General features: G+C 41.4%; 1 protein-coding gene across 3 annotated transcripts in view; it reads left to right on the plus strand.

Annotated features, from left to right (window-relative positions):
• The window catches only part of grm8a (glutamate receptor, metabotropic 8a), a 299,516-nt gene that overhangs the window by 264,843 nt on the left and 20,725 nt on the right, over positions 1-13,948 (plus strand). For all 3 annotated transcript variants that reach the window (XM_084909268.1, XM_084909270.1, XM_084909269.1), the window contains exons 10-11: positions 1,369-1,790; positions 3,882-4,248. In XM_084909268.1, coding sequence (XP_084765394.1) covers positions 1,369-1,790; positions 3,882-4,248 — 789 coding nt within the window. The remainder of the gene's footprint in view (positions 1-1,368; positions 1,791-3,881; positions 4,249-13,948) is intronic.

The following is a 13,948-nucleotide window of genomic DNA, read 5'->3' on the forward strand; positions in this document are numbered from 1 at the left end:
GTGAAATAGGACCCCCCCCACCCCCACCCCCGACCTTACACACACAACACAGACATCACATGGGGATACAGGTCGGAGATCGGTAGCGTTACAGAAAAAAAAACACTGAAATATACACTACAATGGGAAAGTACAAGAGGAAAAAAAGAGACCTCTACTCATGCTGGGCTCCTGGGAGGACAGCATGAGAACAGGAAACAAAAAAACTCCTCTGCACAAAAAAGCACATAAATGTCCACAGCACAACATTATGGAACACGTGACAAGCCACAGGGTCGGGTGGGGGGTGAGGAGTAATCCGAAGCAAACACAGCAGCCATCCTGCCCAGCGTTACCATTCCAGCGCGGGCTCAGACCCGCCGTGTTCCCAGGAGGGAACAAGCATCGAAGGCGTTTGGAAAGGAAAAAACACAAGAGGCTAAGCAGGGAAGCTAAGGGAGAGGAGGAGAGGAGAAAAGTGCGACCGCCTTCATCAAGAGCAAGAGCAGAAAAAAGTATATTGTAGTCAAATATGAGACTATGCAGCAGCTAAAGCATGGCTGAAATTGGGCCATGCAAGTGAACAATGACCCTCAGTACACCATGGAAAATTAGATGTACTTGAGCCATAACTGTATATCCCCTGTGAAAATTATCATTGGGGACCATTTCAAAGTCTATCAGGCTTCCTGTTTAGTTGGAAAAATACTTGAACAAGCACGTATATGTCAAAAAATGTGCTTAGCAAAGAAAAAAGAAAATATCAGTTACAACAGCAGCTGCTCATGTTTATGAGGGCGAGCACTCAATAGTCATTTTGCAGAAACAAGCAGTAAATGTGGAGTTGTCAAAAGCATAACTGATAATAAGTCTTTTCCTCAGAATTATATTAGATTGTGTCTTATGGAGATCAGGCACACATATATTTACATAAAAAGAGTTTTTTCTACATGTTTTGGCAAAAAATAGATTAATTAATGAATTAAACCATATAATTGATGTCAATGATGTAATAGTCAGCTCCCACTCCAATAAGGTCCTCATTCTGTGAACAGACTCCTTCTGATCTATGAGATGGTGACAGTACTCCCTGCTCTGTTCTGCAGCCTCAGTGAGATACAGCACACCACCTTTCCTTCTGCTGTGGGTTCAGATTAGATTGGCCCCGGCAGTCCGATAGATAATAATGCATTGGTCTGACTGCAGGAAGAGAGACACAAGATAACAAAATGAAATCAAGACACACCACAACAGCCAGATGGCCAGATGGTTTTTCAATCAGCCAATTCATGGTTGAATCGGTGTTTAACAGTCAAATTATCATTAGAAAAATCTGTTTACTTAAGGAAAATGAACTAATGCATGTTCTAAAACCTCTCTCCCCGCTAGGCCTCAGAGTTCACCTGTGAGCTGTGCCCATACGAGAAGCGACCTGATGCCAACCGCACTGGCTGCACTCCCATTCCGATCATCAAACTGGAGTGGCACTCACCCTGGGCCATCGTCCCCGTCTTTATCGCCATGCTGGGTATCATCGCCACCTCTTTCGTCATCGTCACTTTTGTCCGGTACAATGACACGCCCATCGTCCGAGCTTCGGGGCGAGAGATGAGCTACGTGCTGCTTACTGGAATCTTCCTGTGCTATGCCATCACATTCCTGATGATTGCGACGCCGGATGTGGGCGTGTGCTCCCTGAGGAGAATTTTCTTAGGCTTGGGGATGTGTTTTAGCTACGCTGCGCTGCTCACCAAGACCAACAGGATACACCGCATCTTTGAACAAGGGAAAAAGTCTGTAACAGCACCCAGGTAAAAATGCCATTACGTCTGCTCTTGGCCCTTTTGTGCGTACGTTTGGGCTGTGCAGATTTTGATGGGTTCAGTGGCACTTAATATTGCTATAAGTGTGGCTTTTTTGCACTCAGGTGTGTGACTTTACCTGCACCCTACTTTTTCAGATACTTGCGGTCATTACTCATCATTTATTTTTCATACATTATTTATGAGAGTCATGAACTAACACTTTCCTATTGTACTGCTTGCACTCAGTGTGAGTGACTCTGGGAGAGAGCATCCACTAAGTGGCTAAATTGTTAATGCAGGATTTAATAGTGCTCAGATTCATGGCCCTGCTATCCAGACAGTTAGATTTTTTTCCCTTTTTTTTTCTTCCTCTTCTTTTTTTTCTATCCAGCTACAGACTTTTTACACAAAGTATTTTGAGGCTCTTTTCAGGTTACGGTAGTGACTCTAAGGTAGTCAAGCACTGAGCATCCTTTGAACTTGAGAGCTTGAAGGAGTGGGTTGTTTCTTTCATTCTGATGCAAGTGGAAATATAGTTTTTGTTTTGGGCCATGATTTGCACCCCGGTTTTGATATCTCTGTCATCCTAGATGATCATCACATTTTCTCTTTTCAGTTCTATGTCTTCTTGCAACTGCTCCTCCTTGTTTCTCCCTTTCTTTCTTGCTGCAAAACCCATCATTATATTTTCCCTGATCTCGCTCTAGCTCTCAGCGTGGATTTGCTGGAGTGTGTATGGTCGCATTTATAGAAATTTAATATATTGCCGCTGTCAAGTGGGAGACTTGTCTCAACCTTTTAGAGTCTAATAAAACTGTTTTCTTTTCATCTTATTGGGACAGGATTTTTGAGTGTTTAAGTTATTTTTGGACCGTACTGGCTGAAGACTTTATGAAAAATCAAATTCTGTGGAAAATAATAATAATAATAATAATAATGGATTGGATTTATATAGCGCTTTTCAAGGCACCCAAAGCGCTTTACAATGCCACTATTCATTCACTCTCACATTTACAGATCGCACACGATGGTTATTGAGAGCCTATTTATGGTTTAGGCTTCTACCTCTGTGTGCAGATGCATTCCTGACCCAAGACAGATTAAAGTGAACAAGGTATATTACTGCCCTACATGCCAGATATTGATATTCTGGCATTAGCTAACTAAGCTAACTGAGTAATGTATATCTGTATTTGAATATCCAGAATCTGAAGTCAAGGAAAATTCAATTCTATTCAATGAATAGTCTGAATTCTGTTACTCAATTATGTTTGAACAATAGTTATTGTCCAGTAACAAGTACCCTTTCTGCATTTATCTATATTCAAAAGCAATCTCTGGCTGCCAAAACAGAAAATCTTGGCCTGAATCTTTGTTGGCTACACCAGCCAAATACCCTCCAGAGGTTAAGTCACCAGACTGGCCAATGCATTACCAGATTGCTATTTAACTAACCATGTAACACTGAAGCAATGTTTAAGTTTAGTTCTATTGGAAAAATGTGGCATGAATTCACAACAACAGTAATCTAAGGGAGCTTTATATTGAAAGGTAAAGAGCATACGGTGTTACTCGTACAAAGGGTAAACTCCAGTGACTGATCCCCCGTGAGCAACCACTTGGTGGTGGAGGAAGTGCTGCCTTTTGTCAGGAAGAGACCTCTGGCAAAACCAGGCTTAGATAAGGGTGGCCATCTGCTGAACCAGTAAGGGGTTAGGAGGAAAGAGATGGCAGACAAGAGCGGCATAGAAAGACCACGACCAAGAAACAGGATAAAATACCAGCTAACAAATAGTTAATGACATGCGACTGTGCTATATCAATATGAAAATAGTGAAAAGAGTTGAGTGAAGCAGAGGTACTCGGTTTATCATCGCTACAGCCTATATATCAGCAAACTAAAGGATTATGAAAGGGAAAAGAGAGGGGGACTGTCTCCTGAACGCAAACTGGGAGCTGGTGGAACAAGCTCTCAGCTCATGAAAAGAAGTTGGTGCAATCTGAGAAATGTAAACATGAGTGCATATTTTCTAGCATTAAATGCAGTTTTTCATCCTTGCTACATCAAAATTTAATTAACCATCCTGTTCTTTACAGGTTTATCTCTCCTGCCTCCCAGCTCGTCATCACCTTCTCCCTGATCTCAGTTCAGCTTCTGGGTGTCTTTGTGTGGTTCGCCGTGGACCCTCCCCATACTGTAGTGGACTACGGCGAGCAGCGGACCCAGGACCCCACGGCGGCACGTGGTGTCCTCAAGTGCGACATCTCAGACCTGTCTCTCATCTGCTCCCTGGGTTACTCAATTCTGCTGATGGTTACGTGCACAGTTTACGCAATCAAGACGCGAGGCGTGCCCGAAACCTTTAACGAAGCCAAGCCTATTGGATTTACCATGTACACCACCTGTATCATCTGGCTGGCGTTCATACCCATCTTTTTTGGCACGTCCCAGTCTGCAGAACGGGTGAGTGTGTTTATATTTTGGATGACACTTATTACATCCTGAGAAAACGGAAAGTGTGTTGTTGATGTCTGTCCTTCAACCCCAATCAACTGCAAGATTTCTGAGGATCAAACTGTAATATGTGTCTGCTTGCTTAACTGTTTGTTTTCCCTTTATATCACCGCTTTAAAATTCAAATCAATTCCTCTTGGAACATCACCATCTACTGTGAACAGCAGGGCAAATTTGTGTTTTGCTGCGCTTGAGCAAAGTTAGATCTATATTTAAGTGCAATATTTTTTTAAAATACAAAACTTCTCTGGCAGGTGCAAGGTGGTTGTGCGATCAGTGCGCTTTTGCTTCACGTGGTTCAAAACTCCTAAGCAGATTTTAAAGCAAGTTTTGAAATTGCATTTTGAGCCATACGTTTGATGTATTGCTTTGGCAAAAAGTGTCCTTTTACTACCTCCCTGAAAATTTTCAAAATCAAAACCGTATCTCTTGGCACTGAAGTACAGAAGTGTTTTACAACTGTAGCTATACTATTGGCTTACAGTCAGAAATCTCCCGACAATCCCTCATGAGTACAAGAGGATTTACTGTCTGTCTGATGGACTGGAACCGTGCCATGGTCTGGGCTTATAGAGAGTTATACTGCCGAGCTTATTCTTCCTACCTGTAGTTAATTCTTAATGGGTGTTCGATGAGAATAAAAGCCACGTGAGGTGTGTGTGTGAGGGTATGAGTGATAGCGTGACTGGCTCTTAAACAGTGGCCTTTCATCTTATCGGCTTAGAAACAGTGGGTTTGAATGCGCACGTAAACACCAATATAGCAAATCTGATTCATAAGACCGTACACATATTGAAGTGTACTTTTTACTCGAGCTAAAGCAGCAGTGGTCTATTGATTCCATTTCTTGATAGTGCGAATATGCTGCTTTCAACAATAACACACTTTTATATACTCATTGAGATTCATGACAGGTCATTGATTTTTTTTTTTTTGTCCAAGTCACATTTTTTACATCACAGTGCTAAACACACTCTATACATCTGTATAAAGAAAATGTGCACATTACTCTAGATCGATAGAAGTAAACAGGCATATACAGTGCTGTGACAAAGTATTTACCAGCTTCCTGATTTCTCATGTTTCTGTGTATTTGTCTCATTAGCATGTTTCCAATCATCAAACACATTTATAAGAAAGAACTGCAGTTTGCGATAACTAGGGATGGGTACTGGTATCTGACATAAACGGTAGTAACCAGACCGAAAAGCAGCACACATTTCGGTGCTTTATTTCGGTGCTTTTTTTTCCTGAGCTGTGATACACTTTAGATTCTAGCCAATCATTTTACGTTTCCGAGGATAGTAGGCGGGTCCAGGTACGTACGTTCTTTTAGAGCAGAGCTACAGACTAAAAAGGCGAAGCGGTCAAAAGTCTGGCTGTACTTCACAGCAAAAGATGCAAACTCAGCAGCCTGCAACAAGTGCTTTAAGCTGATACTGTGATACTGTCAAAGGAGGTAACACCTCAAATCTGATGAAACACCTGGCGACGCGTAGCGTTTTTTTAAAAAGCCGAGAAATGCGCCGTATTTGATAGCTTGCTGCGAGACCTCACACCGAGCACATATACTGCGGGTGTGGTGCCTGTTATCGGACCCGGAGTTAGCAACATCCCCCAAAAACCCGAAGAGGAGAGTCCTGGCCCCTAGCCCTGCCAGTGTAGCAGAAATGATGACGGATGATGATGGCAGCAGCAGCCGTTCTTCTCTGCATGAGTAGCTTAATGTTGTTCGTGTAATTTACGTTGAGTAGGCTAACCACGTTATTACATTAATGCATGTAAGGTGAACTAGCAAACATCATCATAGCTACATGCGGGTGTCTTCTTGTTTGATGGCAGATACTCCCTTCACCCTGGCCAAAAAGACTAAAATGACCAGAGATGGGCAGTAACGCGTTACTGTAATCTGATTACTTTTTTCAAGTAACGAGTAAAGTAAGGGATTACTATTGCAAAAACGGTAATTAGATTACCGTTACTTTCCTGTAGGAACGCTGCTGCGTTACTAAAACCGTGATTTTTTTTTTGCGAGAATGTCTCATGACAGTGACGTAAGCGAGTGCAACGTTCGTGACAACAGCTGTGTGCAGATCAACAATGGATCATATATCGAGTGCGGGAGAGAGGGTGTGTGCTGCAGCGTTTAAAGCGTGGAAGTACTGACCTTATTTTGAGTTTGATTCCATAAAAAGTGACAAAAACATTAACGTCCGTTGTGTGTGGGAAGAAAACTTCTTTTTACAGCGAAAAAAACCCCCTAAACAAGCACCGAGTGCGCTATGACGTAATGGGAAATTCACAGAGAAGCTGCCGTATCCTTCCACCGACCGCTGCAGCACACCTGCACCAGAGCACACCTCCGTCTACCCTACTCCTGCTTTACAGGTGAAAATAGAGCAACAGGACCGCTGAGTCTTTGATTTTATTTATTTTCTGCTGTGTTTTACTTGCATCTATTTGAAAGACTGAGTGTAAACACAAAAAAAATATTTTATTTTATGTGCTGGAATGTGCAGAAAATAGGTTTAAATGTTAAACTAATTTCTTCAAGTCAGAGAATGTTGCATATAATTTAATTTTTGCTTGATGCATAAAGTTAAAAGATTAAAACTGATAAAACAAGTTAAAAAAAAGAGACTTTTCCATTTCATTACATTTTGTATGATGGATTATGCAGAAAAAGTAGAATTGGGCTGAAAGATCTATCGCTTTATCACCTATTTAGGTTGTAAATCGTGTTTTTAAAAGTAACTAAGTAACTAAGTAATTAATTACTTTTGAAAATAAGTAATCAGTAAAGTAACGGGATTACTTTTTTGGGGAAGTAATCAGTAATTAGTTACTGATTAGTTTTTTCAAGTAACTTGACCAACACTGAAAATGACCAAAGAAATAGTGGAAAACAGTTAAACATGAGAGGTTTTTGGACAAAGTTTGTGTTTTTTCCATTGTTTAAGCACTGCTTCCAGCCAAGAGTGATACCATAAATCCCCTATAGCTGCAGAAAAGGCTAACATTGTTATCTTTTTACAAAAAAACAGCTGAACATGAGAGGTTTTTGGACCAATTTTGTGTTCTCCATTCTTTAAGCACCGGTTTGAGCACCGTTTAAGCACCGGCATCGGTATCGGATAAAACCTAAACGATACCCATCCCTAGCGATAACTGGTAAAAAGTTTGTCACATCACTATGGAGGACTTGGCCTGCTGTGAACAGCCTGTTAAAGGTCATGTCAAAGCATCTCAATTGGATTTAAGTTCAGACTTTGACTAGGCTTCTTTTTAACTTTCTTTTTTGAGCTATTAAGAGGTGGACTTGTTGCAAAAACTGATGAGTGGACATTCTCCTTCAGGAGTTTCTGGTAGCGAGCTGAGCTACCAGAAAGTGAAGCAGCAAAGTGGCCCAAGACCATCACACCACTGCCACCGAAAGTTCAATTTGTCCCATCAGTCCACAAAATATTTTCCCAAAATCTCAGAGATCATCAAGATGTCTTTTTGGTCAGCAGTGGTTTTCACCAACTCTCCCATGGACGCCATTTTTTCTCAGTCTCTTTGTTGTTGAATAATAAACACTGACCTTAACTAAGGCAAGTGAGGACTGCAATACTTTAGATCTTCCATCCATCCATTCACTTCTGCTTCTCCTTTTCAGGGTCGCTGAAGCCAATCCCAGCTATCTTAGGGCAAGAAGCAGGGTACACCCTGGACAGGTCGCCAGTCTCTCACAGGGCTAACTTATAGACTGAGACAAACAATCGCACTCACACCTAAATTCCCTATGGTGTGATTTAGTGTTTCCAATTAATCTATCCCTAACTGCATGTCTTTGGACTGTGGGAGGAAGTCGGATTACCCGGGCATAACCCACGCAAACACGGGGAGAACATGCAAACTCCACATAGAAAGACCCTGGCCTGATGGTGGAATTGAACTGAGGACCTTCTGGTTGTGAGGCAAGTGTTAACCACCACGCCACTGCCATTTCTCCACTTGTGGATAATGGCTCTCAGCAGGATGCACTGGAGTCCAAAAGCCTTAGAAATGGCTTTCTAACCCTTTCCAGATAGCTATCCAAGAAGCCTAGTCAAATTGAGATGAGATAGCCTTTATTTGTCAGTTGCAGGTCTTTTGCCCACAACCGAGATGACAGACCTTGCCGACCGTACATACAATACACAAACATCACATTGGGGAGACAGGTCAGGCTAGGTAGCGAGGAAAAAAACATTGAAATGTGTATCACAAAAGGATAATACAGGAATGCACAGATATCAACACACCATAGCACAATAAACACAGACAAGCAACATGGGAAAGTGTTCCAGTGTGTACATCTGATCTGGGACCGCTGCAATCTTCGACTGCGCCTCCAGCTGACCCGATGTCCACATCAGAGGGGAGGTAAGCGTTGGAGGTGGCGTTGGATCCGGGGTAGGGAGGGTGATGCGTCAGTGAGTGCTTATCAGTATCAGTATATGTATGTGTGTGCGTGTCCATAGTTCAGCTGAGACAGTGTCCTTCGCCCTGCCAGGCTAAGTAAACAGTCTTCCAGCCAACCCAGGTGGCCTTGCATGGAATGGGAAGGAACAGACTCAACACAGTCGTTAACTTAAACTTAACTGGACTTAAATCCAAGTGAGATGCTTTGACATGACCTTAAATGGGCCGTTCAAGTTGGACAAAATTCCTCCATAGTGACGTGATAAACTTGTCATTTAAAAATTGAGTTTTGTATCTACTCAAATACATGTCAACATGCTAAGATTGAGGCTCCAGATTCCAGAGGATAACATCGCTGTAGCTATATCAAGTGTTTTATAAACAGTCCAAGACCTGTGTCCGCTGAATATTCCAGATTTCTCTTCCTCTACCTCTACCAAAAACGTGTCAGCTCTAATAATCTCTTCCTATTTTGGAGTGTTAGTCAGGATATTTTCATTTCCCCCTTTTCTCTACATCTAAGCCCATTTTCCTTTCAAGACGGGTGCCAGCCTCTGTCACATGCCAGAGTGCTGACATCAAAGTGATCCCGTCTAATCACACATCAGGGAAATCATACTCTTGCTGGATGTTTCATCCACTCTCATTTTTTCCATAAGAAGTCGGAGAGTAATTGTTGATGCAATACATTTTAAGTGTATCTGTAAGTTCAGTATTTCTCCTTTTCCCCAGGAATAACCTTACTCTACAGTTATACCAAAATAAGGAGACTATTTCTTATAACTGCTTGCAGCTTCTCAAATCCATCAAGATACTGTGTGTGAATGACAGGCAAGCTGCTCATGTTATGCGAGTTCTGTGTTTGTGACTACATGCAAAGTTTTGTGCTTGTGACCATTTAAAGGGGCCGAATGTTTCATGGCAGGATTTTGCACATCCCTGACTGTAAAAGTAATTTGTGTGCATATTCATGAGGCCATATCTATGTGTGAATGCATGCTATCAGACATAGCATCCTGTCATACTGGACGGGCATTTCAGCGTCCATGCTTTGTTTGCTTGGCTAATTAGAATGTCCACCAGCAATTTTGTGTGCATTTTGTGTTAGCATGTTTGTCCGATGGGTTGTATTTAATTAGAATATCCACCAGCGCACATTCGCTTGTCTCTGTATGTTGTTTCTAATTGGGATATCCTCTGGAGTGTGTGGCAGCTGGCTGGCTAACAGAGAAAGCAGAATAGAGGGAGGAGAGAGTGGAGTGAAAGGAGTAAACAGGTAATGATGTGACTTGCTGATGGGACTTTAATGAGGAGAGCTCTACCAAGGGCATAGGTTTGGTTTCAGACAGAGGGGAGGGCGATGGAGCTGCAGTGAAGTTAGTTGGAGGTTAGGTGACAGCATGACTCTCATTATGATTAACTTTGTGATTATCATGCTTCACCTGGTATCTTGATATAAGGGTTAACATTTGTATGACTATGTACACAGTTAATAGAAGTATACCACAGTGCAGCAAGTGATAATCAAGTCTGGATGCTTCGGCATGCTCAGAAAAGTCACAGTTACATTGTTGTGTGCTATACCTCGTCTGAAATGCTGACGTCAGTGAAATTTACAGGGACCTGAAAACTTTACTGCAGTTAGTTCTTGGCTCTGGGATTGTGTGGAGGCTTCTTTCAAAACAGTGACTTTCACACTGGCCTTGTGGGAACATTTCAAATGTATGAGAGCTTGGATTATAAGAACCTTTCTTCAGCAGGTGTGCTTCAGCACTTCTTTTCACAGTCAGTGTTGGGGAACACATCTCAATGGGAGCATTTAAACATTTATATAAACAAAAGAAAATCTTTAACTCAAGGTCCACTGGCGTACATCTTTTCAGATTCTTCAACCACATTTCAGGGCCCATGTTGGCAGACAGAGTTTGCTCAGTTGTCATGGAGATAGCTTTGTTGGCCATTTATTGTCTGTGTGGTGTGGTGCTATGGCTCAGAAGCTGCTCCTCGTGCTCTGGGTCAAAATATTCTAAAACAGAAACCAACAAGAACCAATTCTATCAAACAGCCCCTTGCATTAAGTGTGAAACAGTTACAGAATGTGACAGTTTGTTTGTGCACATTGATACAAGTTGTCATTTGTTCATTGCACTCAGCAGTCAGATTATGAAAGTAACTCACTGCATTTGAAAGCATGTTTCATGCCTGTACCACATGTGCTCTTGAAACTCTGATGGGATTCTGATGACCACCAAGTCATGACGAAAGAGCGTTGAAACTCATGATAACTGTTGTTTAACCAAAGGCAGTATATACCAGATATGGGTGTTCTACGGGCCGTGGCCCACAACCAGCCTGTTGGCTGTCCCGGACCGGCTGATGAACTCCCTATCAGAGAATAACTTATAAGTTGCAAGTGAATGCAACTTCCCTGGTTGAAACCAATGTTTTTGAGACATGTGAATTTGCCAGCCCTTAAAGATGTCGGCTCGCATTAAAAAAACATACATATATATATACACATACATATATATATACACATACATATATATATACACATACATATATATATACACATATATATATATATACACATATATATATATATACACATATATATATATACACATATATATATATATATATATATATATACACACACATACACACATATATACACATATATATATATATACACATATATATATATATAGCCCTCATTTACTCAATACCATTAAATAAATGGGCTTTGGGTTCTTTTTCTAGTGTACTCTCGTACGATGTTTTTAAATTAACTTCTCTTTTGTTTCTGGGATCAATGAAGCTTATTCCTTAACAGTAGCACTACACGCGAAAATGAACACTAGTGTCTATAGTGCAGTAAATCATGTCATACACCATGTAAAGTAGAGCATTGCAACCCTCCTTTAATTTACCAAACAATGTAAACAAGAAAATAATAAAATGGCAGATTTCAGTATTCAGGCAAACCAAAAAACACACACAGCAATTTACACACTGTACACAGAATCTCCACATATACAGTGTAAACCACCAGTGATAAAACAATTATAGTCCCAAACTAAACCTAAAGCCGGCAGAGATAAACCCTACGTTGCAGGCCTGTATTGCTCCAGTATAAATCCAAAACGATCTCCCAACCGGAAGTTCTTCACTCAATGAGCAAAATATAAATAAATAAACTCAGTACCTTGTGAAACGTGCAATTCCCACCAGATTAATCCAGGCAACCAGTTGTCTTCAGCTCCTTCAGAAACACTCCGCTCTGAATGCAGTAGCACAAAGATGAGGAAGGTCTGTGATCTCCACGTGCTCCACAAGCTACCTGTTTTAGCTTCCCACGTTGCCAGAGGTACTCTGAGTGACGCGGGCACTCAGAGTGACTATCTGGGGTGTGTCCGTCGTTATCCAGTTCGGTAACGATCCTCTGCAGCTTGTTACGTTCCACAACTTTAGCGAAACGGCAATCTACAGTAGTCCTTATTAGCGAATGGCTGGGTTAGCCTCACTGTAACTTAATGCGTGCACGGCCGCAGTAAACAAAACACACAGTCCAGCAGCTTCACGCCGAAACTTTACGTGTCATGTCACTAACTTACCGACACTGTGACTTATCTGTCCGAAAAGTCAAAACACACTTACTACTAGTACATAAAAACAAGCTAACTTCTCCGGATGCTCCGTGTAACTCACGCACCACCGCTCTCTCTCTTCGCGCTCTCCTTTTTTTTTCTCTTTTCCTTCTCCACCCTGTGTTACCTTCACAGACCATATCCCCGTAGGAAATTACAGTTCTCACAAACAATTCACAAGAAAAGAAAGATAACTTATTTTAAACAATGCAAACATGTTTTTAATCATTTGACATGAACTTTTACCTTTTTAATATACAAGAAAATTTAAATAAATGAACTCTTTGATATTTATATTCTCAGACTCCACTTATCTTTTACTATTTATGCATCTTTTTAACCTGGGTTACATATATATATATATATATATATATATATATATGTATGTATGGAAAATGGCCCTGTAAGTCAAAACTAGTCTGCAAAGAATCGCTGCTGTTGGTGTCCAATAGCACTTCTGTTCCATACTGCTGGTGTCCATGACCAACAATAGTAAATAAAATGATGTCAGTGTAGTCGTTTTTAATGTTTATACAGAGGATAAAATAGGTGATTGTCCATCAGCATTATTCTTTGTGCTGTGAGACCCCGGTGGACTGTGTGTTAACTATGAGGCAAATTTTAAAATCTCTGTTTTATTGCCCAAGAAGGGCTCTTGCACTCAAAGTAAATGGCCTTCTTGATATTTCTGTGGTGATCCTCTGACTCTCATTTAATGACCTTTACTCCTTCCCACACACACACACCAAGCTGTGTTCAGCTTTTGGTCTGGTGTTTACAGGCAGCTGTTGTCTGTTTCTGCTGTTCAGCCAGCCTCTTGTCTGCAGCCATTTCGCTGCCGCTTTTTGAAGATGTTGCATCATACGTCACACACTTTTTAGGATATCTGTGTTCAGAAGACAAGAACCTTAGAGGTTTCCTGTGATACTGTAAGGGGCCTGTGTAAAATTTAAAAAAGAATACAAGCAAGTTTAGACTCTCTTTATTTTCATGGTACTCTATGTGTATACTTAGAACTGCTTTATGTAGTTCTTTTACTGACAAATATAGATTTGAGATTCAGAGCCACAGCAGGCAGAGAAAGGGGAAGAAGTCAAAGGGTGGGGGAAAAGCATGTAGACGGAGAGATAAAAATTGCAAGGGAGTTTTATAATGAGAGATGGAGGGATGCAGGAGGACTGGGAGATACAGGCTAAGGATGTGAGAGATAAATCATCAAAGGAGCTTCTTAACCATCACAGATGGGGAAAAGTATTGTTATGAAATAGGTCATGCATCGATGCAGAGGATGGAGGCTCCAAACAGCTTCTGCCACACCCTGCAGAAATGTGAAAGGTTGTGTTGTGCGAACGTTGCATGTGCGCTTCCCTCTACCTCACTCTGCTTGCTGTAGAGCCCTAACCACATGGTACATCCTCTCTGCAGCTATCTCTCTCAGTGTGCGCCTCATCATTCCTTTGCCCGACTCTATCGACATAAGGCCATCTTTCATTTCTCTGCTTTCTCCTGTCTCTGTCTGTTTCTCTTTATCTGTACGTCTCTTTGTGCCTCTA

Source organism: Perissodus microlepis, chromosome 17, assembly GCF_051167445.1.
Source record: "Perissodus microlepis isolate ML-2025 ecotype Zambia chromosome 17, ASM5116744v1, whole genome shotgun sequence".
NCBI lineage: Eukaryota > Metazoa > Chordata > Actinopteri > Cichliformes > Cichlidae > Perissodus > Perissodus microlepis.